General features: G+C 35.0%; 1 protein-coding gene across 1 annotated transcript in view; it reads left to right on the top strand.

Annotated features, from left to right (window-relative positions):
- LOC101900285 (uncharacterized) overlaps window positions 1-25877 on the top strand; it is a 510960-nt gene that overhangs the window by 360889 nt on the left and 124194 nt on the right. Inside the window, exon 11 of the mRNA XM_059129113.1 lies at window positions 25285-25472. Within this exon, the coding sequence (XP_058985096.1) occupies window positions 25285-25472 (188 nt within the window). The remainder of the gene's footprint in view (window positions 1-25284; window positions 25473-25877) is intronic.

Genomic DNA, 25877 nt, shown 5'->3' with positions numbered 1-25877 from the left:
CAAATCATGACCAAAATATATATTAAATATTCGAATTAAATTTTTAATAGAAAGGAAAAATAGAAAAAAAAACATTTCATTATTGGAACGACCAATATTTCTCTAAATTAGAACGGAATTAAGGGGGGAATATATAGAATATTTTTTTCTGGCTTAAGTCATCGACTGGTTTTTTCGTAAAAGATTAAAGGAATTAAGACGACCTGGTAAAAAATAAAGCAAGTAAAAAATTGACTAAGGCCGAACTTTTAATACCCTCCGCAATTTGGAAAATGTTAAGAAAGAAAATCCTTCTATGGACGCCATACGAAGAAGAGAACCATACATATGAAAGGTTGTAGTACCTACTACAACCTTCAAATATGAAATTTAAAACAATTCCATTGAATAATGTGCCTAATATCATCAAAATACCGAATATGGGGGGAATACTAAGACGGGGACCTCCATATGCAATTTTTATACCCTCCACCATAGTATGGAAGGTATATTAAGTTTGTCATTCTGTTTGTAACACCTCGAAATATACATTTTAGACCCCACAAATTATATATATTCTTGATCAGTATGAAATTTTATATCGATTTATCCGTCCGTCCGTCTATCCGTCTGTCCGTCTGTGGAAATCACTCTAGCCTTTTAACGAAATGAAGTAGGTTGATAAAATTTTACTCAAATGTGTATTATGCCTGCAGGTATTGAAAATGGGCCATGTAGGTCGACGTCTTCGTATAGCCCCCATATAACGATACCACCCGATATTCGGTATTTTGATGATTTTAGCGACATTATTTACCGGAATTGTTACACTTATGGAAATTGAAGTTCGTAAATTTGAAGTTCGTAATAAATAATACAGCCTATGACAGAAGATTGTGCAGGTCCACGTCTTCGTATAGCCCCCATATAACGGTACCCCCGATATTCGGTATTTTGATGATTTTAGCGACATTATTTACCGGAACTATTTCAAATTTGGTAGAGGAAGTTCGTAATAAATACTACAGCTTATGACAGAAAATTTTCTGTGCAGGTCCACGTCTTCGTATAGCCCCCATATCACGGTACCCTCGGATATTCGGTATTTTGATGATTTTAGCGACATTATTTACCGGAATTGTTTCAAATTTCGCATTTGAAGTTCGTCATGGATACTACAGCCTATGACAGAAAATTCTCTGTACAGGTCCACGTTTTCGTATAGTCCCCATATAACGGAACCCCCAATATTCGGTATTTTGATGATTTTAGCGACATTATTTACCGGAATTATTTCAAATTTTGTAATTGAAGTTCATAATGGATAATACAGCCTATGACATAAAATTGTCTGTGCAGGTCCACGTTTTATAACCCCCGTATTAACCAATTATTCGGTATTTTGATGATTTTAGCTACATTATAAACAGTTTTTTTTTTAAGTTTCGCATTTGAATATTGTAGTAGCTTGTGACAAAAGTAGCTTATGCAGGTCCACGTCGTCGTATAGACCCAAATATACGGGTACATTCGGTATTTTTAAGATTTTACAGAATTTTCAACGGATTTTATTTTTTTAAATTGTTTAATTTGTACCAAATGGTGGAGGGTATTCAAAGTTCGGCCCGGTCGAACTTACATCTTTTTTACTTTTTTGTCGTAGGCTGTAGTACCCATTACGAACTTCAAATACGAAATTTGAAACTAATCCGGTTAATAATATCTCCAAAATCATGAAAAACACGAAGGTTTTGTCATATGGAGGCTATATGAAAACGTGGACCTACATGGTCCATTTACGAACTTAACTTGCCTACTGGAAAAATAATCATGTGTGCAAAATTTGAGCCTTTTATCTCAATTCGTTCGAATGGGAGCGTGAATACAACAGGCAGACACACACACAAATAGACGGACATCTCTGAATCGTCTTAGAATTCTACGCTGATTAAGAATATACTCGTATAATCTTTGTTGTATCTGACATGATTATTTGGAGGAGTGACCCTCCATAGTATGGTGGAGGATATAAAAATAGTTCTTTTAATACAATGTAGGTACTCTTTTCTTCTCAATTTATAAGAGTTATGTTTATTCAAATTTTAAAATCGTTGTGGGGGAGGTTCTAGAAGGTGAGAGCGGAATTTGTGCAGTTTCTCATTTGAGGAGCACTCAAAAAATTCAAATGTTCGGAAACGGATTTGGTTGAAAGAGATCTAGGGTCTAAATCCGTTATTTCAATGAGACTCAGTTTGGCCAAATTATCTATATATAAAAGAGTAGCGGAATAACTGACTGACCGACTGATTTTTGGAAATCTATACCAAAAGGTACAAAAATGTACTAAAAATTGAATACTTTGCATTGGAGTACGATTATAAAGTTTAGAATGGGAATCACTGATGCAGTGCAGAATAGATGAACCAAAGAGTTTCTTTTTTGGAAAATCGATCTTTTAAATGGTACTAAACTTCAAAAAATGGTACTATTTGATATCATGTGAACGGATACGAGTAGGTTTTGAAAATTTGTACTATGTACCAAATGTGTGACCTGTACCAAATGGTATCACGTTTCGGACATTTTGATTTTGGGTAAACGGGTGAAGCTGAAAATTTGATATTTTGTGTTGGAATCCCTGTTGGTACAAGTGCACGAAAGGTACTAAATAGTACTATGTTTGGTACAATTTGATATTGGGTCAACAGATAGGTGATAGCCGTGGTTTCGGAAATTAGTTCTATAATTGTACGAAAAGTAATAAATAATACTATATTTGGTATTGCGTAAAGAAATAGCACTGGAACCCTCAAATTTCATTTTGAAATCTCTGATGGTATGTTGAGATATGGAGGTGGTTTTTAAATGTGTAGTATTATTGTACGAAAAGCACTAAACTCTACTATGTTTGGTACAATTTGGTATTGGATGAACAGATAATGCTTGAAATCTTGAATTTAGTATTGGGGTCGCTGTTCAAGTGTAGCCTGGACATATGGAGTTGGTTTCGGAAATGTGTAGCATAATAATAAACCAGTAGGGAACGTGCGAAAATGCAGGTCTTTTGGACTGATATTGACCATTTGGAGCACAATTAACCCGAAATCTGTTGAAGATATATATGGAAGCTATGTCCAAATCTGAACAGACCTTGATAAAACTTGGCCGAGGTATTTTCAAGCTGTATCGGATGTCTGGTACCAAATATCATTGTTTTCGAATGCATATCACAAATGTGAGGGACTTAAACACCAAATCGGATGAAACATATATGTATGTGGGAGCTATAGCTATATCTGAACCGATTTTCACGAAATTTGATGTAATTGCTTCTAGAATGAATTCGGTTGGATGTGCCAAAATTCAGGTCATTTGGACTTAAATTGGGCATTTGGAGCACAATTAATCCGAAATCGGTTGAAGATAAATGGGAGCTATATCTTAATCTGATCCGATTATCAACTGTTTCAATAGGGTTCGTCCTTGGGTCAAACAAATATTGTTGGGAACATTTCATATCAATCGGATAAAAAAAGCGAACTGCATTTTGTTCACAAGAATACATGGATGGACGGATATACGGTCTGACATGCATAAATCGACTCAGAAAGTGATTCTATGAAGATCCTCAAAAGTAACTATGGCTCTATCTCCATGTTACAAACAAATGCACAAAGTCATAATTCTCTTACCATAATGTGGTGTAGGGTATAAAAAAGTGCTGAATAGTACTTTATTTGTTATTGGGTGAAGGTATAGAATTCTGAATTTTGATATATAGATTACTGATTGTGTCCATCTTTGAGATTTGGCGGTGGTTTGGAAATGTGTCCTATATTTGTTCGAAAAGTACTAACTGGTACTAAATTTGGTATTGGGTGAAGAGATAGGGCTGATATCCTCAAAATTGGTATTGAAATCTCCGTTGGTATCGGGGATTGAGAAATGGAGGTGGTTTTGGAAATGTGTGTGTAAATTTGTTACTGGATGAAGGGATAGAGCCGAAATCCTGAAATTTAATATGGATGTCAAATATTCCGTTGAATGTTAGGATAGAGATAGAAATCTGAAATTTGTATCGGGTCTAATAAAAATGTTGTGATATGTCTAATTTGAAGAGAACCGGATGCTTATTCAGGATTTTATGATGGTTGTGGTTATTCAAAATTTTTACCCCTTTGTGGGGGATGTTCCAGAAGGAATGGTCCGATCTCTACCATCTTTATAAAAGATCTTGTGTTTATGGAAATATTGAAATGTACCAAGCCCGGATGGATTCGGATGTCAATTTCGTGTTTTGTGAGTTTTATATGTGATATTTGTAGTTTGAAGACAATCGGACTCTTACATCACATATTATAAAAGTTATAATTATTAAAAATTTTGACCCTTGTACTTGATTGAGTGGGTCAATATTGTCCATTTTCGCACCAGACCTAACACAGATGTAAATATTAGGATTTGCAAAGTTGGAGCAAAATCGGAATATCCTATCTCTTTCCGTGCAGTAAAATATTTTTTTTTTTTTTTTTTTTGAAATTTTTGATCTCCGAACTCGATTTAAGTTTGATAATAATATTACGTTGTTCGAAGTTTGGACAAAATCGGATACTCCCTTCGAGAGTTATCGTGCCCATCCGCCAGCCAGCCAGAAAGTCAGACAGACATACGACTGACGGACAACCATAGATCGACTCCAAATTCCCTGAAACGAATTTGTTCCAAGGAGACCTAGGGTATAAAAGATTTATTTTGAGGAGGCACGTTTTGGCGTTATCGAACGATATATACCCGCTGTAGCCATGAGGCTTAGGGTATAAAAACAGGAAAGGATAAAGTGTAAATTTTACATCATACACGTTACACTTTTTTAGAACCGGGTATAGCTGTTTCTTATGACGAACCAAATTTGAATCAAATCAGTTACTATCAGCCAATAAGTAGACAGACTGGCATTGTTAGATCGATTGTAAATCTCCTGTAACTGAGGCATATGAACTTAAATCATTATTTCATTATACAACATTTTGGCTGTAACATATGATATGTTTCCTGAGATTATATCAACGGTCTTCATTTAGCAAGGTCTGTTTGTTCCACCCAAAAAGAAAAAAATCAGTTAACTCACCAAAATTTGGCAGGTAAAACAGGCAGGTTGTTTACACATTTTAATTATTATTCCCATGAAATAAAAATCTGATATTTATTCAACCATAAATATATATTAAATATAGAGTCCATAGATGCTGCGTATAATCCTTTACAGATGCAGGTGTCTGCTGATCTGGCCATAAAGTCTCTACGAACAACAATCCATCTTCTGTTACTCAATGCAATTCAATTACATTCGAATGGCCTTTCAAGTTCCGTTGAATGACTAAACGAACGATTATATATAAAAAAGTATAATATGCGTATGTGTGCCTTTTGTTCGCTTATCTTTGCGGGACCATCGAGTGAATTTCTACAAAAGGCTTATTGGTTTTATTGATATTGAAATATCGAAATCCTATGAAAATCCATAAATTGTTACACGCCAAATTTCGCTTTATGATAATCATTCACATTAAAATATTCAACGTGGCAGGGTGGGGCCGAGGGTGGGTGGTGGATGTGTACACAAAAAAAGTATTTCGCTGATGTCAACGGAAACAACGACATGTAGGGGAATGGCTCATCCTCCAGCATATTGAGAGCCATCCAATCTAGGCAATCTTGGTCAATGAATGAATGGATGTATGACCGACCATAAAAACATTTACCGGTCCAGGCCGAGGCCAATACGTAATAAAATGGTGGGTCCCACAGGGAGTAAGCTGGGTGGGTCGGTTGGGTGAGTGTGTGTATGTGAGTGTGCGTCTTTGTGAGTGAATGCCATGTGAATGCCTGCATAAACCTGGAAACGGAAATGACAATTTAATACTCTTATCACAGTTATTATAAGCGGAAACGCACACTCATACGTCATCACACACAAGCACATATTCTACATTGCTCTATTATACAATTGTGTATATATATGTGAACATATGTATAGATATATGCCAGATATAACAATTTCGATTGCCTCCAAGTCCAGCGGCAATGTCATCGTTAATATGAATGATGGCTATGGTGATGATGATGGGGATGAGGATACTCTCCAGCTCCATCTTCATTTGCTGGTGCTATTGATGATATTATTTTGCAGAGAGCATGCACACAACACTCACACATACACACAGTCATACATACAGACAAATAAAATACATATAGATTTATGTTGATAAAAGAGAGAGAACGAGCGAGACCATAATATTTTTATTACTTGTTTTAATATGGCTATTAATAAAATAGGACATACTAAGCCACATTTATATGTACATACGTCTGTTTATTTATTTGAAATACAGGGTGAGATAAAAAAAAACTGCAACCAAATTCAGACTGCTGTAATTTCAAAGCCACTCGTCCGACAGTTGTTAAAATTATTCCAGTGACAGCTCATTATATCGTTTACAAGTGCACAAAAGCATTTTGCTGAGAATTTTCCAGAAAAAAAGTTATTTGTAGTGGAATTCAAGCGTGATAGTGTGATTTCTTTATATTTGGCTGGGAAACCCCAAGTGGCTATCGTTAGAGAACTGCAGCATTTAAATGTGAATAAATCTTTTGTGTCTCGTACCATCGCTCGTTACCGTGCTACTGGTAGCGTAGACGACGTCAAGAAAGTGGACGGAAGAAAAAAAGCAATATCAGCGGAAATTGTTCGAAAAGTAAAGAAGCGACTTGATCGATCACTGGCCGAAAAATTACTCTTGATCTGAACATATCGCAATATTCCATTCGGCAAATATTGAAAAATTAGCTCGGGATAAAGCTATTGAAATTCCAAAAAGTGCATGAACTTGGTTTTCTCCTTTGAGAAAACATTCGTTGTCCAGCAGTTTGTAAACAAACAAAATGATATTGTTTACTTGCCAAAGGGGTCAGCTGAAAATGTGCACCTGGCCACCAGAACTAAGGCGCCGAATATGGTAATGGTGCGGGCCGCCATAACAGCCGATGGCCGCTCTCCGCTCGTATAAATCGACAGTGGCATCAGAATAAATGCCGAATATTATAGTGAAAATATTCTGGAGTGTGTATTAAAATCTTGGGCAAGCAAACATTTTGGCCGCAGACCTTGGACATTCCAACAGGACTCACCACCATCGCACTAAACACGCACCAAGAATGATTATAAAATGAGGTTCCTCGTTTCATTTCCAACGCACAATGGCCACCAAATACCAATCCGTTGGACTATTGTGCCTGAAGTATTTTGGAAAGCAAGGTTGGCTCCAAAAAATATCAAGTTGTCGATCACCTCAAGCAAGCATTTCGCCGGGAATGCCGGCCAAAATACCACAGAGCAACATTTAGGCAGTCTGTGACAGTTTCATTGGCCGTTTGAAGGCTATAATTCGTGTCAAAGGTGACCAATTCGAATAAATCTAAACTTATTATAGAATTTAATGGAATTTCCGACATTTTTTGCTTTTATTCAATAAAATTTAAAACAAAAAACCAAACAAGAGCTGTAAGTTCGGCAGTGCCGAACTTTGAATACCCTCCACCATTTGGTACAAATTTGGCAATTTTCAAAAAAATAAAATCCGTTAAAAATTCTCTTAAAATCTTAAAAATACCGAATGAAGTCGTATATTAGGATCTATACGACGACGTGGACCTTCATAGGCAACTTTTGTCATAAGCTATTACAATATTCAAATGCGAAACTTGAAAAAATATATTTATAATGTAGCTAAAATCATCAAAATACCGAAAATAGGGAGGTACCATGTGGGCTGGGAGTATAGGGAGGTACAATGACCTACCCAGACAATTTTCTGTCATAGGCTGTAGTATCCATTACGAACTTCAAATACAAAATTTCAAATAACTCCGATACATAATGTCGTTAAAATCATCAAATATCGGGGGTTACTATTACAAGGGGGCTATGCGAAGACAAGGATCTGCACAGACAATTTTCTGTCTTAGTATCTACTATGAAATACCAAATTTAAAAGAATTGCGGTGAACAATGTCGCTAAAATCATCAAAATATCGAATATCGGGAGGTACCGTTATATGGGGGGCTATACGAAGACGTGGACCTGTACAGACAATTTTCTGTTTTAGGCTGTAGTATCCACTACGAACATCAATTACCAAATTTAAACGAATTCCGATGAATAATGTCACTTAAAACACCAAACTACCGAATATCGGAAGGTACCTTTATACCAAAATATGGACTCGCACAGACAATTTTCTGTCATAGGCTGTAGTATCCATTACGAACTACAAATAACAATTTTGAAACAATTCCGGTAAATAATGTCGCTAAAATCATGAAAATAATGCATATCGGGAGGTACCGTTATATGGGGGCCTATATGACCCTTTTTCAATACCAAAATTTCTGCAGACATAATACACATTTGAGTAAATTTTTATCAACCTACTTCATTTCGTTCGGAAGCTAGAATGATTTCCACAGACGGACAGACGGATATACGGACGGACATTGCTAAATCGACATAGAATTTTATGCTGATCAAGAATATGTACACTTTGTGGGGTCTAAAATGTATATTTCGATATGTTACAAACGGAATGAAAAACCTGATACATACTATGTTGGAGGGTATAAAAATTTAAAAACTATGGCGTTTAACTTTTTTTGCAGTTTTTTTCATCTCACCCTGTACATACACACACACCCATATATTCCTCTATATTTATATTATTTATTTGTATTTTTTTTATTGAAAGATTTATTATTGCTTTGTCCATATGATAATAAGTGAAATATTTTAATTAAATTATTCTGAAAAATAAAACAGTTATCAATGGCCAAAGATTTGCTTTGTCCCTTTAGCCATATGTTTGAGTGTGGGTGTGTCTGTGTATGTGTATGTTTGTTTCGGGGGATTTGTGTTTGTTTGCTAATTCAATTAAGAATAATTAATAAAGACCGATATGAAAATTTCAAAACATAGATTAGTTATGTCATAAAAATGATAAATAAAATATATATCGCTCTCTCTCAATATATGTATATAATTTATTGTTGGCAATTATAATGGCCTATTGATAACAAATAGGATTTGCGATAACATATTCGACGAATCAATTAACATTTTTAATGCGCATTAATTTAATTGCTGCATTCAGTTTGGGTATTCTTGGAAATTGCTGTAATTGAATAAACTGAATTATGGTCAAAAAAAAAGTTATGATGGAATGTTAAAATTTAGTTGTTATGATTGCGAGTTGAGTAGTTTATGAAAAATTTACCATAAAATGGGGGCAGGGAAATTTCGTCGAAATAGCCTACTTATACTCCATATTCCATTTGCTACTCCATCAGCCTATTTGTTAAATCAAAAAGGCCATATTTCGAAATTTTGCAGAAAATTGAGAATTAAATTAGTGAGGACAGATCAAAAGTCGATCGGGGCCAACTATATCATACCCTACACCACTATACATATTTAGTAGAGCTCCCGTAACAAAATAATTTATTTTTGAAGTAGATCATACCACCTATCAACATTTGGTTTTAGAACAGTTATAATTTGGTTTCAGAGGGAACTAACATATGGGAGGCTTATCCAATTCTGAATCGATGTTCACTAAATTTGATGGAGATATTTTTACCTTTTATACCAAATAAAATTGCTGTAGAGTGCATGAGATTCAAGAGGGATTATAATAAAAAAATATATCGGAACCGAGTTCCACAAAATGAAAACGTACATCCCGAAATTCACTCCATTTGGACTGATGTTAGCCATTATTTGCACAATATACCTGAAACAATTTTAGGCGATTTTGATACAAATTCGGAAGAGGCATTTTCAAGATTTACCTGATGTCCGGTACCAAAGATCATAGTTGTCAAATGTGTATTACTCATATGAGGGACTTTAACTACAAATCGGATAAAACATATTTATAGGAGCTATAGCTATATTTGCACCGATTTTCACCAAATTTGATTTACTTTCTTCTTGACTTAATTCGGTCGGATGTGCCAAATTCAGGTCATTTAGACTGATATTGACTATTTGGTGCATAACTAACCTGAAATCGGTTAAAGACAAATATGGGAGCTATATCCAAATCTAAACCGATCTGGGTATTCCTGGGCTGTATCTGATATTTGATACCAAACACCATTGTTGTGGAGTGCATATTACGCATGTTAGGGACTTAAAATGTCAAATCGGATGAAACATAAATATGGGAGCTATAGCTATATCTAAACCGATTTTCATCAAATTTAATAGACTTGCTTCTAGACAGAATTCGGTCAGATTTCCAAAAATTTAGGTCATTTGGACTTATATTGGTCACTTGGTACACAGCGCGAAATCGGTTGAAGATATATATATATATGGAGCTATAATTAAGATTGAAGCGATTCTCGCCAATTTCAATTCGGTTCGTCCTTTGGCCAAATAAATATTATTTGGAAATTGTCATCTCAATTGGAGATAAGTGAGACCTGCATTTTGTTTCGTTCGGACTGACGGACGGACGCACTGATATGCATAAATCGAGTCAGAAAGTGATTCTGTCAAGATCCTTAAAAGTAACTATTTTGACTTTGTGCATTTGTTTATAATATGAAGAACGATCTTCATAGAATAACATTCTGAATCGATTTATGCATGTCGGTCCGTCTGTGCATGTATTTTTGCATTTATAATCCGATTAAAATTAAATTTTCCATACAATATTTGTTTGCCACAAGGACGAACCATATTGAAATTGGTGAGAATCTGTTCAAATTTATATACAGCTTCCTATAAATCTTCAACCAGTTTCGGGTTATTGTGTACCAAATGGCCAATATGTGTCCAAATGACTTGAACTTTTGCACATCTAAACAAATTCAGTCTAGAAACAAGTACAGCAAATTTGGTGAAAGCGGTTTTGATATAGCTTTCGCTCCCATATATATGTTTCCGACCCTGGTGTTTTTAGTCCCTCACATGCGTAATATTCCCTCCACAAGAATGATATTTGGTACTAGACAACTTATTGGGCTCAAAAATTCCTCTGTAAAATTTCCATCTATATATCATTCTGTATTATCAGATTTAATGTGCACCAAATAGATAATATAATAAGAAAGAGGTACTTCAATTTTCAAATGAAAATCGGTTCAAAAATCAGATACAGCTGAGAAATAAATGTTTAAAATTTTGTCATAATCGGTTCAGATTTGGTAATAGCTCCTATATATATTTATCCGATTTCAGGTTTATTGTACACCTAGAAACAAATACATACAATTTGGTGAAAATCGGATATAGCTATAGCGCCCGATTCGGAGTTTTAAGTCCCTCACACGCATAATATGCACTTCACAACAATAATCTACGGTATAAGATATCAGATACAGCTCAGAAATAAGTGCTTAAAATTCTGGTAAGGTCAATTCAGATTTGGATATAGCTCCCATATATATCTTTATCCGATATCAGGTTTATTGTGCACCAAATGGCTAATATCGCCCCAAATGGGCTGACGTTTCGCAATTCTGTACTTCAAATTTATTGAAAATCGGTTTAAATGTAGTTACAGCTCTCACATATATATTTTATTCGATATAGGGTTTTAAATCCCTTACCGGCGTTATACGCACTCCACAAGAATGATATTTGATACCGGGCATCACCTCTGTCAAATTTTATCGTGATCGGTTTAGATTTTTATATGGCTTGCTCACTATATATGTATGCCCAAATTGAATAAATTTTTTCATATTCAACCGAATATTATCATTCAGTGAAACTCGGTCCGGTATATATATATATTACTCCAATATTTTTTTTGAATCCTCCGCCATATGGCCAGAGAGGGCATATATCATTTGATACGGCCAAAACGTGCCTTATCGACATAGCAGTTTTAGACCCTAGGTCTCTTTGGACCAAATCCGTATTAGGACATTTGGAGTCGATCTAGCGATGACCGACCGTCCGTTCGTCTGTCTGGTTGGCTGGTGTGCGCGATTACTCTCGGAAGGAGTATCTGTTTTGATTCAAACTTGGTACATCGTAATATTATTGTCGAACTTAGATCAAATTTGGAGATGGGCAATATCGGTCCACACCTTTTGGTACCTCCCCCACAAAATGTCAACATTTTCAGAGAAAATATTTTACTGCTCAGAAAGAGAAAGGATAATCCGATTTTGCTCCAAATTTGCAATTCCCAAAATTTTCATCAGCGCTAAGTCAAGTGCGAATATTGGCAATATCGGTCCACTCCATCCAGTACCTGCCCAACAAAGAATCAATATTTCGAATATCCATGAATTCGATAAAACACGAAATTAACATCCGATTACATTCAGACTTGACACATCTCAATGTTTTCACCAACACAAGATTTGTTATAAAGATGTTAAAGATCCGACCACAAAGGGTCAAATTTTTGAATAAAAAAATCGATTATAAAATACGAAACAAGCATCCAGCTCTCTTCAAATTACACATGTCACAATGTTTTTATTAATCCAAGGTCTGGTAAAAGATGTGATATATCGGTCCATTCCTTCTAGTACCTCCTCCACAAAGGGTCAAAATTTTCAGTATCCATGAAGCTCATAAAACGAAAAATTATTATGTGATTCCATTCGGATTTGTTACATATTAATACTTCCATCAACACTAACGCAGGATCTGTTGTGAAAATGATATATATCTGCGAACCCTTTCTTGTACCTAACCCACAAAGAGCCACAATTTATAATGCTTTTATCTGTCATAACTTGCGAATCAAGTCGGCGATTCCTTAAAATTTGCTATATCTAAATATTTCTCTTAACCACAAATCTGATATGAAAACGAAATTTATCGAAATTAATGATTTCGCATAAAATTGGATATAAGTGTTTGATTTCCTTTAAATTTTGTCCATACCAATATTCGGTCCGCTATATCTGTTGCCTCACGCAAATTTCCAAATTTTTCAAAAATTTCTCATATAAAGTATAGGAAGTAGTCAACATAGTCAAAATCTGGCTCGTTGTAATATTTACATATTTCAGTCTTAGGTCAGATATGAATTGGTCAATATTAATTAGCAAACTAATTGGGAACCTCCCTAATAAAGGCTCAAGAATTTGAATAATCATAACTCAAGGCTGGGGGTATACATCTGTCGACAAACCCGACTTATCATAAATTCACATAAATTACCAATATGAGCTCTACTAAATACGCGTAGTTGTGTAAGGTATCATATTGTTGGTCCTTTTGAGCTTTCCTTACTGGTTATATATATTCTAGGACTTATAGTAGAATAGTTTTTGTAGAATATATAGAAGTGCGACGATCCCGCTTTAAGTTAGTTTTTAATCATATTTAAAAAAAAGGAAGATAAAGGCCAAATAATACTCGTATTGTTATCAGTACATATGCCGCAGACAACAAATACCTAAAACACGAGGATTCCAAGAATTCAAATATTTAAAAAAAAATACGTTGAAGAGAGAGGGATTTAGCCCTCTATTTACTTTACTTGGCAATGTAAACTTTCAAAACACCGATACACGCATCTTCTGTTTTAGGTAAACTGCGTTTTTTTTTTTTTTTTTTTGAATATTGGCCAGTGTTATTACTTAAATATATTGCCTAATACTCAATACCATGCATAGATTTATTCCACTTCTTTTAATTTCTCAAGATTGTATTATTCTCTGTAATTTCCATTTAAATGAAAGCCCTTTAAAGTACCGGCCTACTTTCATTTCAAATCAATCTTAATTTCCCAACATCAATTGCTTACTTCTTCAACCTCTGGCTTCAAACGCTCTATTGACATTTCATTGAAGTAAAAGCAACGAACAACGAAGAAGAAGAAAAACTATCTCCTATAAATCAATCCGTTTTGTCTAATCTTCAAACATTTTTTTGGTCTAAAAGATGTGCTCTCAAAACCTCTTTCGATGTTCGTTGTAATAAATCTTCTTACATCAAACTGGGAGCAGCAGCAGCAGCTTTGCTCAAGTGCATGAGCATTTCTCTACGAAATATCTCTGCAAATTTCCTCTGTTCCTTATTTTCGTTGGTTACCTTCTTCTCAGGTTATGTGAGCTTTTTTTGTCTTTCTTCTTGTTGTTGTGATAATCCATACGCCAATTTACCGGGTAATGACTATAAATCAATAGCGTTGGTAGGATAGGAGAAGTGAGCGGGGGATTGCATTGAAGTGTACACAATTTCCGTTTGTTAATTAATTTCAATCATTATCAGACATCACCGAAAAAAAACGTAGTTACTTGTCTTTTGGCTCTTGTGATGATGTTGCTGTTACAGGTGGAGGGGGGATGGAAGGTGTGTAGCTTCCCCTTGGCTGTAATGTTGACTAACTTTTTACATTGCTGTGTAATAAGAACAGAATATTAGGAATAAAACTCTACCTTTTTCCATCCGGTGACAAGTGGCAGCTAAGGCAATCGTTGGAATTAAAAATTTTGTGGAAAAGGATGTGCCTCTTTGGAGTGATTGAAATACGTACTTAAAGAAAGCGAAAAGTACTAAAATTTACTAAAAATACTCTTTTTTCTCTTTTACAAAGCAATGAGCCAGGATTGAAATTCCGAATGAAAGCCACTGATTTAGTTCAGGATAGATGTACCAAAGGGTTTGGAAATTCGAACTTTAAGGTTACAAAAAATTCTAAAATAGTACTAAACATCTAAAATGGTACCATTTGGTATTATGTGAACGGAAAAGAAAGTAAGGTGGCTTTGGAAATATGTACGAACTGTAAAATTTGGTATTAAATTCGCTGTTGTACGAAAAGTTCAAAATGGTACTAAATTGGGTGAAGAGATAAATCTAGAATCCCCAATCTTGATATTGAGGTTTCTGTTTGTATCTGGGATTGAAATATGGAGGTACATTTTGAGAGTGCAATAGATGTTCGAATTTTCCAAAATAGTACTAAATTTGAAAAACTTAGGTTTAGCGTGAACGGATTAGGGTGGAATTTTGAAAATTTGTATTGCGCGAAAATTACTAACTAGTACTATATTTTGTACAATTTGGTCTTGGGTGAACATATAGTGTTTGAAATTTGGTATTAGGGTCGCTGTTCATGTATAGCCTGGACACATGGAGGTGTTTCGGAAAAGTGTACCATAATTGTAAAAAAATACCGAATGGTACTATATAGGGTATGGGTGAAGTGACGGAGATACATATATTAACCGCAGAGCTGACAGAGAGGTGTCTGCGGTTAATATATGTATCTCCACTACTTCACCCATACCCTATAAAGTACCATTCGGTATTTTTTTTACAATTATGGTACACATTTGCATTTACTTACTATGATTGTACGAAAAGTATTAAATGGTATTCGGATCAGTGGTAATTTCGGATCACTGTTGGTGTCTAGGATGGGGTAATGTAGATTATTTTGGATATGCGCTATAAATGTTACTAACTTTGGTATTTGGTGAAGAGTTACAACTGGAATCCCGAAATTGGATATTGAGTTCTCTGTTGGCATCTGGAATTGAGATATGGAGGTAGTTCAGATGAAAAGTACTGAATGGTACTATATTTGGTATTGGGTAAAGGGATAGATATACAATTCTGAAATTTCATATTTAGATTACTGATGGTGTCTGTGTTTGAGATTTGGTCGTGGTTGTGAAATGCGTCCAATATTTGTACAAAAAGAATACAGCTGGAATCTCAAAATTTCATATTGAGGTATCTGTTGGTATCTGAAATTGAGATATGGGGGCTGTTTTGGAAATGTGTAACAGGTGCCAAAATTTTCCTAAATGGTACTAATTTTGGAAAAGTTATGCTAAGAGTGAATGGGTGGAGCTGGAATTTCGAAGTTTTGCTATTGGGGTCGCTGTTGGTAATATGTTTGAGAATTACAGTTGGAAATGTGTACAAAATTTTCTAAATAGCATTGAATTTGGTACAATTTGGTATTGGGTGAACAGATAGTGCTTGCAATTCGAAATTTTGTGTAAGGCTCGCTATTCATGTGTAGCCTTGACATATTTTTGGAATTGTGTAATATAATTATACGAAAAATACTAAATAGTACTACATTTGGTATTTGGTGCAGGGATAAAGATAAGATTCTGAAATTTGATATTTAGATTTATGATAGTGTCAATGTTTGACATTTAGCTGTGTTTTCGGAATACTCAAATTTGATACTGAGGCCTTTGTTGGCATCTAGAATTGAGGTATGGAGCTGGTTTTTAAAATGTGTACTATAAATGTACGAAAAATCCTATAAGGTACTAAATTAAGTATTGGGTAAATGGATATATATACAATCCTGAAATTTGATATTTTAGATACTGATGGTGTCTGTTATTGAAATTTGGCTGCGGTTCAGAATTACTTCGTATATTTGTGCGAAAAGTACTAAATGGTACTATATTTGGTATTGGGTTTCGATTAGGGGATAAGACTGGAATTCGCAAAGTTGTTATTGAGGTCTTTGTTGGCATCTAGAATTTAGATATGGGACTCGTTTTGAAAATGTGTACTATAATTGTACGAAACGTACTAAATAGTACTATATTTGGTATTGGTTGGAGGGATAGAGATAAAATTCTGAAATTTGATGTTTAGATTACTGATGGTGTCTTTGTTTGAGATTTGGCCTTGGTTTGGAAATGCTTCCAATTTTTGTACGAAAAGTACCAAATGGTACTAAATTTGGTATTGATAAATTGGAATTTGATATTGAGGTCTTTCTTGGTATCTATAACTGATATACAATTTCCTAAATTGTAGTAAATTTGAAACAGTTAGGTTTAGGGTGACCGGATAAAGCTGGAATTTTGAAATTTTGTATTGTAGTCCCAAGTGCACGAAAAATACTAAATAGTGCTATATTTGATATAAGTTGGTATTAAGAGAAAATATAGTACTTTAAATCTGGTATTTGGTACTAGGGTAGATTTTCATGTGTAGCCCGTAGATATAGAGGTGGTTTCGGAAATGTCTACTGTAATGGTACAAAAAGTACTAACTGGTACTATATTTGGTATTGAGTGAAGGAATATAGCTGAAGTCCTTACCTTTAATGTGGATGCCACTGTTAGTGTCTGGTGTTGAAGGAAGATGCTGGTTTTAAACATGCCTTCTATAATTGTACTAAATGGATACTAAATTTGATATTTAGAAGGCTTAAAGAGCTTTTATAATGGAATTTGATATTCAGGACACTGTTGGGGTCTAAAGTCGAGAATGTTTAGAAAATGCTTACTACATAGGGGATAGATTTGGAATTTGAAGTTTGATATTGAGGTCACTGTTGGTTTCTAGGGTTTACATTAAGGAGGTAAGTATTTTCCTATTCCTATTTATCTTTTCCGAAAGTCTGAAAATTTAGAACGACGTATGAAGTTTTTATTAAAAGAATGTCACACTGAACCGAATTGTACATTTGAGTACTAAACAGTCCAAGTACAAACTATTGGAACGCTTTTAAATTTTTGCCGGTAGTTAATAAAGCAAAGCTTTTTATTGAAGCTAAAATCCCAAAAGTATGCTATGCAAACGCATTACAGTTACTTTACTTCTGACTGAAACATGATGTGTAATCTTATTTTCCTTGTTAAAGGCTAGTTTACACACCATGCTAGATTCTTGCTTAGTGTTACTTTTTCATATTTTGAAATTTTTAGCTGAAGACTCTGTATACCTACAGCAAATATTTTAATAGAGGGGACATTTAGTTCTTCTTCTATTTAGTTTACTCTGCGATGTAAACATTCAAAATACCGATACAGGTGTCTTTTATCTTTAACTCTACTTTCAATATCTACTGGATTTTTCTTGCAATTCTTACAAAAAAATTGAATTTTAGAGTCCAAACATAGTTTGCGGTACTTTTACCTTGCAAAACCACCACCTGTTCTGATGTCTCGTATCTTTAGTCAATACTGAATATTCCATATGTTTTATACCCTACACCACAAGGTGGTCAGGGTATTATGTCTTTGTGCATTTGTTTGTAACAGACAAAAGGAAACGAGATAAACCTATAGTTCCATTTGATGATCTGCATAGAATCGCATTCTGAGTCGATTTATGCATGTCCGTCTGTCCGTCCGTCTGTCCTTGTATTTTTGTGAACAAAGTACAGTTCGCATTTGCACAAATCATTTGTTTGGCCCAAGGACGAACCCTATTGAAATTGGAGATAATCGGTAAAAGTTTAGATATAGCACCCATATATATCTTCGTCCGATTTGCCTTTTATTGTGCACCAAACGTGTAATATCAGCCCGAATAGTATGGAATTTTGCACATATAACCAAATAAGTCCTGAAAATAAGTATGCCAAATTTAATCAAAATCGGTTCAGATATAGCTATAGCTCCAATATATATTGTTCATCTGATTTGTTATTTTAGTCCTCCGCAGCCGTAATATGCACTCTGTAACAACAATAAGTGGGGAAATATAACAAATAAACCTCAGAAATACATTTGCTAAATTTTATCTTTAACTTCGCCCGATTTACCTTTTATTGTGATCCAAATTTATTCTGTAATTTGGAACTTACGACCGAATTGAGTCTAGAAGTTAGAATGTCAAATTTGGTGAAGATCGGTTCAGATATAGCTATAGCTCCCATGTATATTGTTCATCCGATTTGTTGTATTTTTTACCCACAGCCGTAATATGCACTCCGTAACAACGATATTCAGGGAAATATATGAAATACAGCTCTGAAATATCTTTGCCAGATTTTATCAAGATCAGTACAGATTTGGATATATAGTATATATAAAATGGGCAATACAAGTCCGAATTTAAGAGATACAAATGCTTCGGCATATTTAGTCTTTTGAACTTTAAATTTTAATTATAATCATAGCGTGTATGATTGAATTGTCCAATAAAAACTTTTTATTGTAATGTGGAGCTCTACTAAACTAGCAAAGTGGTGTAGGGTATCATAAAATCGGTCCCGCCCGACTTAAAGACTTTCTTTTTTGGTTTATCATTTTCACACTTTATGTTTTCCATATTCCAAAGTGTCTACCCTATGCTAACTTCCCCCAAATTTTCCTCCAAAGTTTTTTCACCTCCTTTTTTGAATTGACACCCCTCTATAATGAATTTATTTTCCAGACCAATTTAATCCTTGACCTGGTTTCTCACTGCATCTATAAAATATTGTTATCTACGTTCCAATTTCATTTTAGTTGATCAGAGTATTCTTCGTTCTTGTTTTTTGCGATGCTTAGAGCCAAAGGCACATTTGGGCAGCCCAGTTAGAACCTTTCATCAGTTTTACAATGCTTAATTGTAATGAAAAATTTTCCAGCGACAACACTTGTCGATATTGACATATTAAAACAGAAGAAAGAAATTCTTCAATACAAACTCACACACACACACATATATTTACCACCTCCAATACAAACTCACACACACACATTTGCCACCTCCTCGTTGGCAAATATAAATGATAAATAGACTAACATTACATCTCGCGGATCGGGTTGGGAAATGAGCAATGGGAAAGCATTGAACAGCGTGATAGAAAAAAATCTCACAAAAATTGAGGTAGCTAGCCTTACAAACGACGGTAAACGACATTTGCAAATTTTCTGCAAAAAAGAAAAAAATGATGATGACAATGATATCGCGTTGCGACGGAACCGTGTTATATTGACATCCTTGTTTTTGGAAGTGTAGAACGAACATATTTCAGGGCAGCACACGGGACCACAGGGGAAAATGTGAGTATGTATGTCATTTGGTGATTGATGACATGATAAAAACAATTTCCACTGTGCTTTCCGTAATGTTTTGCTGTCAATGATTTTACAGGGGTTGCAGAAATTTACAGAAATTTGTATTGAGAATAACGGAGGGCAAATCGGTAGTTAGGTCAAGTTAAGCGGTAATTGCTATGGGAGTCTGTTGTCACAAAAAAAGAGAAAACGACGTCGTGTGATACCAGAATGTACCATTTTCGAATCGTAAGTTAATTTTTAGGATTTTTACAGTTTTACTATTTACGGCTCCAAAAATTATACTTTTAATTATTTGGAATTTTTTTACTTAATTTTTGACGATTTCTAAAAAAAAATATTCGATTTTTTGGTCCAAAAATTTTGTCATTCAAATCGTTTTAATAGGAGGGTAAAATTCTTTGTTCCAAATGTACATAATATTTTTTTTTTTTCATTTCACATTTTTGGAACGCATATAAAGAGCATTCCTTTTCACGATTTGCAGGGGGCAATATATTTATGCATAAATACCTTTTTTAGTATCAGAACCAAACACTTGGATTTTCCTTTAATATTGGGTGTTCGAAAAAATATCATTTTGGCATCAAATCAAGTATTCGTAATCCGTTTGACTGAATTTTTTTTTTTTTTTTTGAGATTATCGATGAGAGTACTATTCAGAATAACACTAGCAAATGGAAAAATATTTATACCCTAGCAGGTGCCCGCTACTTCGTCAGCGAAAAGACCACCTTAAAATTTAAAATTTAAGATTCCTTCCAACAGTTCGTGTTCAGTTTGGCAAAGTTTTTTTTATTTAAAACTTCATACACCGTACTAAATTTTCACTTTCAAATTTTTCTTCTTTCGGAGATAATAATAAGAAAATGTTTACCTTTTACACCAAAGTCTTCAAAATCTTACATTTGAAGTTTACCGAGGGGGATAGTAGTACAACCAATGCACAAGGGACCAAATTTATCTCAACGTCTTCTAAAAACCAACCTCAATATCAAATGTCAGAATTTATGCTCTCTTCCTTCACCCAAAATCACATTTAGTAACATCCAAAACAAACAATTCTTCCTAGACGGCAACAGTGATCCAAAATTAGTACAATTTAGTACTTTTCAAAAAATTATAGTATGTATTTGTAAAATCCCCACCGGATCATAATGCCTGATACAACAGAGACCTTAATATCCAATTTCGGGATTTAAGCTCTACATTCACACACTACCACCTTTAGCTGGATTCTTCGAATAATTGTGGTACACATTTTCAAAACCATCTTCATATCTCGATTTCAGAGACTAACAAGAAATTCGAGGATCCCTTCACCCAATACCGAATCTAGTAATATTTAATACTTTTCGTACAATTATAGTAGAGATTTCCCAAACCACCTCTATATCTCAATTCCAGATACCTACAACCTCAATATCAATTTTCGGGATTCCAGCTCATTCTCTCAAGCAGTAAGTTCGGCCTGGCCTGGAAAATTTTCAAAAAATAAAATCCATTAAAAATTCTGTAAATATCTTTAAAATACCTAATATCGGAAGGTGCCGATGTATGGGGCATGTACGATATTGTGGGCCTATATAGACAAATCTATGTCTGGGGGTATAGTACTAAAATCATCAAAATTTCGAATATCGGGGGGTACCGTTATATGGGGGATATACGGCATCGTTGGCCTATATAGACAATTCTCTTTCAGGGGGTAAAATACTCACAAGGGACTCCTTGTGTGGAATTTCAGACCATTCCAGTAAAAAATGTGGCTAAAATCATCAAAATACGAAATACCTAAATAGATAATTCTCTCTGAGGAGGTAAAGTACTCACAGGGGAATCCTTGTGTGGAATTTCAGGCAATTCCATTGATGTTGATGTTCCAATGATGCTAACATGATCAAAATACCAAATATCGGGGGTACCGTTATATGGGGGCTATACGATATCGTGGACCGATATACCCCATATATATGGGGCTATACGAAGACTTGGACCTGCATAGATAATTTTCTGTCATTTTTGAACGAAACAATTCCGGTGAATAATGTAGCTAAAAGCATCAAAATACCGAATATATTTGAAACAACTCCGGTGAATAATTTCGCAAAAATCATCATAATGCCGAATATTGGGATGTACCGTTATATGGAGGCTATACGAAGGCGTGGGCCTGCGTGCGCAATTTTATATCATTGGCTATAGTATCCATTACGAATTCTTGGTACGAAATTTGAAACAACTCCGTGAAAAATGCCCCTAAAATCGTCAAAATATTGCATATCGTGGGTACCGGGGTATGTGGGCTATACGATATCGTGGACCTATATAGACATTTCTCTTTCTGGAGGTAAAGTACTCAGAAGGAAATCCTTTTGCGGATTATCAGACAATTTCATTGAAAAAAATTGGTTCAATTATGAAAATACCGAATGTCGGGGTGTACTGTTGTATGGGACCTATACGATATCGTGGATCTATATAAACAATTCTATCCAGAGGGTAAAGTACTCAGAAAGAACTTTTAGTGTGGCTAAAAGCATTTAAATACCGAATATCGGGGGTACCGTTATACGGGGCTATACGATATCGTGGACCAATATAGCCCATCTTCGAAGTTTATCTGCCTGCACACAAATGACTGATCTGATTTTAGCTTTCTATCTATCGTTTAGACTGTAGCGAGATTACAACAGACGGACGGACAGGGCTAAATTTTACGCTGATCAAGAATATATATACTTTGTTGGGTCTGAAATGATTATTTCGATGAGTTACAAACGGAATGATGAACTTAATATACCCTCCATACTATGTATGGTAGAGGGTATAAAAAGTGACACCCATATCAAATTTCAGGATTTCCAATACCAAATTTAAGGATAACAGTCCTATTCCTTCACCCAATACCATATCTAGTAATATTTAGTACGTTTCGTACAATTATAGCATATCCAAAACCAGCTCCTCCTCTCAATCATAGTCGGCAACAGTGACATCCATATCAAATTTTTAGATTTCAGCCGTATTCTTTCGCCCAGTGCCAAGTTTAGTACACATTAGTACTTTTCGTGCAATTATAGTACACGTTTCCAAAAATATCTCCATATCTAATTCCAGATACCCACAACTTCAATATCAATTTTCCGAATTCAAGCTCCTTTTCTTAACCATAAAAATGACATCCATATCCATTTTCAGGATTTCAGCTGTATGCTTTCATCCAATACCGCTTTAGAACTTTTCGTACAATCATAGTACACATTTCCAAAAATATCTCCATATCTCAATTTCAGATATCAACAGGGACCTTAATATCAAAGTTGATGATTCCAGCTCTATCCCTTTACCCAATATCAAATTAAGTACTAAATTTTTTCGTACAAAAAACGACGTTTTTCCAATTCCAAAATAGTACTTTTTGTACAATTATGGCGCACATATCCGGAACTACCTTTGTATAACCAGGTGTATGCACAGCGACCCTAATACCAAATTTAATTTAGGTCTACCCGTTCAAAAAGCACCAAATCTCTCTCTCTCAAATCTCTCTCTTGCACACCATCGGACTATCATTTCGTTTTTCCAATACAGTGCAGTCAATTTTAAGTACATTTCAGTACGTTTTGCATACTTTTAGTACGAATTTCCAAAAAACCCAGACTTATCACACAGACAGAAGAACAGAGAGCTGGACATCGCTAAATTGTCTTAGAATTTTACGCTGATCCAGAATATATACTTTGTAGGATCTGTCATGAATATTTCGATGAGTTACAAATGGAATGACAAAGCTAATATTTCCTCCATAGAATGGTGGAGGGTATAAAAAAGTACGAAAACAAAATAATTTTTTTATTAGGCATCTAGGTCCAAATTCGAGTTTTAATAATTAATAAATGTGTGTTATCCATTTCGAAATAAGATCAGGACTCCACCCTCACCAAAGGTAAAAGCTGTCCAAGCTCTTCCATTAGGGCACTTGGATCGTGGCGAGTTTTGAACTATATAAGAAGAGGATTTTGTTGTGGATGGTTCATCTGCTTCTCTTTTTAGAATTAGGCGGTACAGTGGGCGATCTCAGTTTAATTATACGGAGGTCTGATTGAAGGCTTCCCTGGAATCTGAGATTTTCAGGAGGGGCTTTTTGATCCTTAAAAAAATAAATAAATAAATAAATAAAATAAATATTTTAATAATAAATCTCCACCAAATCCCATATTCTTATTTCACATATAACCATTCGGATTCTTCCCCTTTGCTACATGGTTCTGGTCACTATTTTTATACCCTACACCGCAAGGTGGTCGGGGTATTATGTCTTTGTGCATTTGTTTGTAACAGGGAAAAGGAAACGAGATAGACCCATAGTTCCTTTTGATGATCTGCATAGAATCACTTTCTGAGTTGATTTTTGCATGTCAGTCCGTCTGTCCATTTATTCTTGTGAACAAAATGCAGGTCGCATTTATTATCCAATTTAGATGAAACTTTCCAAACAACATTTGTTTGGCCCAAGGACGAACCCTATTGAAATTGGAGATAATCGGTAAAAATTTAGATATAGCTCCCATATATATCTTCGTCCGATTTGCCTTTTATTGTGCACCAAACGTGTAATATCAGTCCGAAAAGTATGGAATTTTGCACACAAATTAGGCCTAAAAATAAGTATGCCAAATTTGATCGAAATCGGTTCAGATATAGCTATAGCTCCCATATATATTGTTCATCCGATTTGTTATTTTTGTACTCCGCAGCCGTAATATGCATTCTGTAACAACAATATGTGAGGAAATATATCAAATGCAGCTCATAAATACCTTTGCTAAATTTTATCGAGATCGGTTCAGATTTGGATATAGCTCCCATATATAACTTCGTCCGATTTACTTTTTATTGTGCCCCAAACGTCTAAATGGGATGGAATTCGGCACATACGACCGAATTGAGTCTAGAAGGTAGTATGCCAAATTTGGTGAAGATCGGTTCGGATATAGCTATATCTCCCATATATATTGTTCATCCGATTTGTTGTATTTGTTACCCACTGCCGTAATATGCACTCCGTAAGAACGATATTTAGGGAAATATATCAAATACAGCTCAGAAATATCTTTGCCAAATTTTATCGAGATCGGTTCAGATTTGGATATAGCTCCCATATATATCTTTATCCGATTTCAAATTAATTTTGCACCGAATGGCCAATACAAGTCCGAATTTAAAAGCTATAAATGCTTTGGCATGTTTAGTCCTTTGAATATTAAATTATAAATAATCATAGTGTGTATGATTGAATTCTCCCATAAAAACTTTTAATTTTTATGTGGAGCCCAACTAAATTAGCAAAGTGGTGTAGGGTATCATAAAATCGGCCCCGTCCGACTTTAGGACTTTCTTTACTGATTTAAGCCAAGCATTTAAATCCCACAATTGTTTAAAATGTTTTTTAATTTCTCTTTCTCGCTTTTTTTCTTTTCTCCCATTTACAGACGATGTTTTATTCTCACGACGCGGAAGGATGGGACGCATAGTTAGTCCGCGTCATACACTTCCGCCAAACACAACGTGCACATACCATTTTCATGGTTATCCTGGCGACCTAATTTGGTTATCATTCACCAGCTACAATCTACAAATGCTGCAGCAGGCCATTCACGATAACAATACGCTGGGTCGGGTAAGTAACTTGGTCTTGGTCCTTTTTTTTGCGGGACACAAAGATAAATAACATAGATACAAACAAACAAACAAACTGAAAAAAGGACATACCATCTGCATATGTGAATGCTTTTGTGTGTGTGTGTGTGAGTGCGGAGAAGTGCAGGGAAACCGGGTTAAAGACCTACAACAACATAAAGGCTGATAGATATGAATGTAAATGTTTGAGCACACATACACATGTGTTCATGTGAGTGTGGTGACTGTTGCTGTACATGTGTGCGTATGTCTGTTCGCATTTTAGATATATGGTATAGATGCAGTGGTTAACCGATATGAATGCCGTTTTTCATTGTGTTGATGCTCACATCCTGGCGCATTTACTGGCGGTTTACCCGAGGAAATCTATATGAGATAAACAATA

The sequence above is a fragment of the Musca domestica genome, unplaced genomic scaffold, assembly GCF_030504385.1.
Source record: "Musca domestica strain aabys unplaced genomic scaffold, Musca_domestica.polishedcontigs.V.1.1 6, whole genome shotgun sequence".
NCBI lineage: Eukaryota > Metazoa > Arthropoda > Insecta > Diptera > Muscidae > Musca > Musca domestica.
Note: the sequence above shows the minus strand (reverse complement) of the source record. Positions and strands in the feature narration are given on the sequence as shown.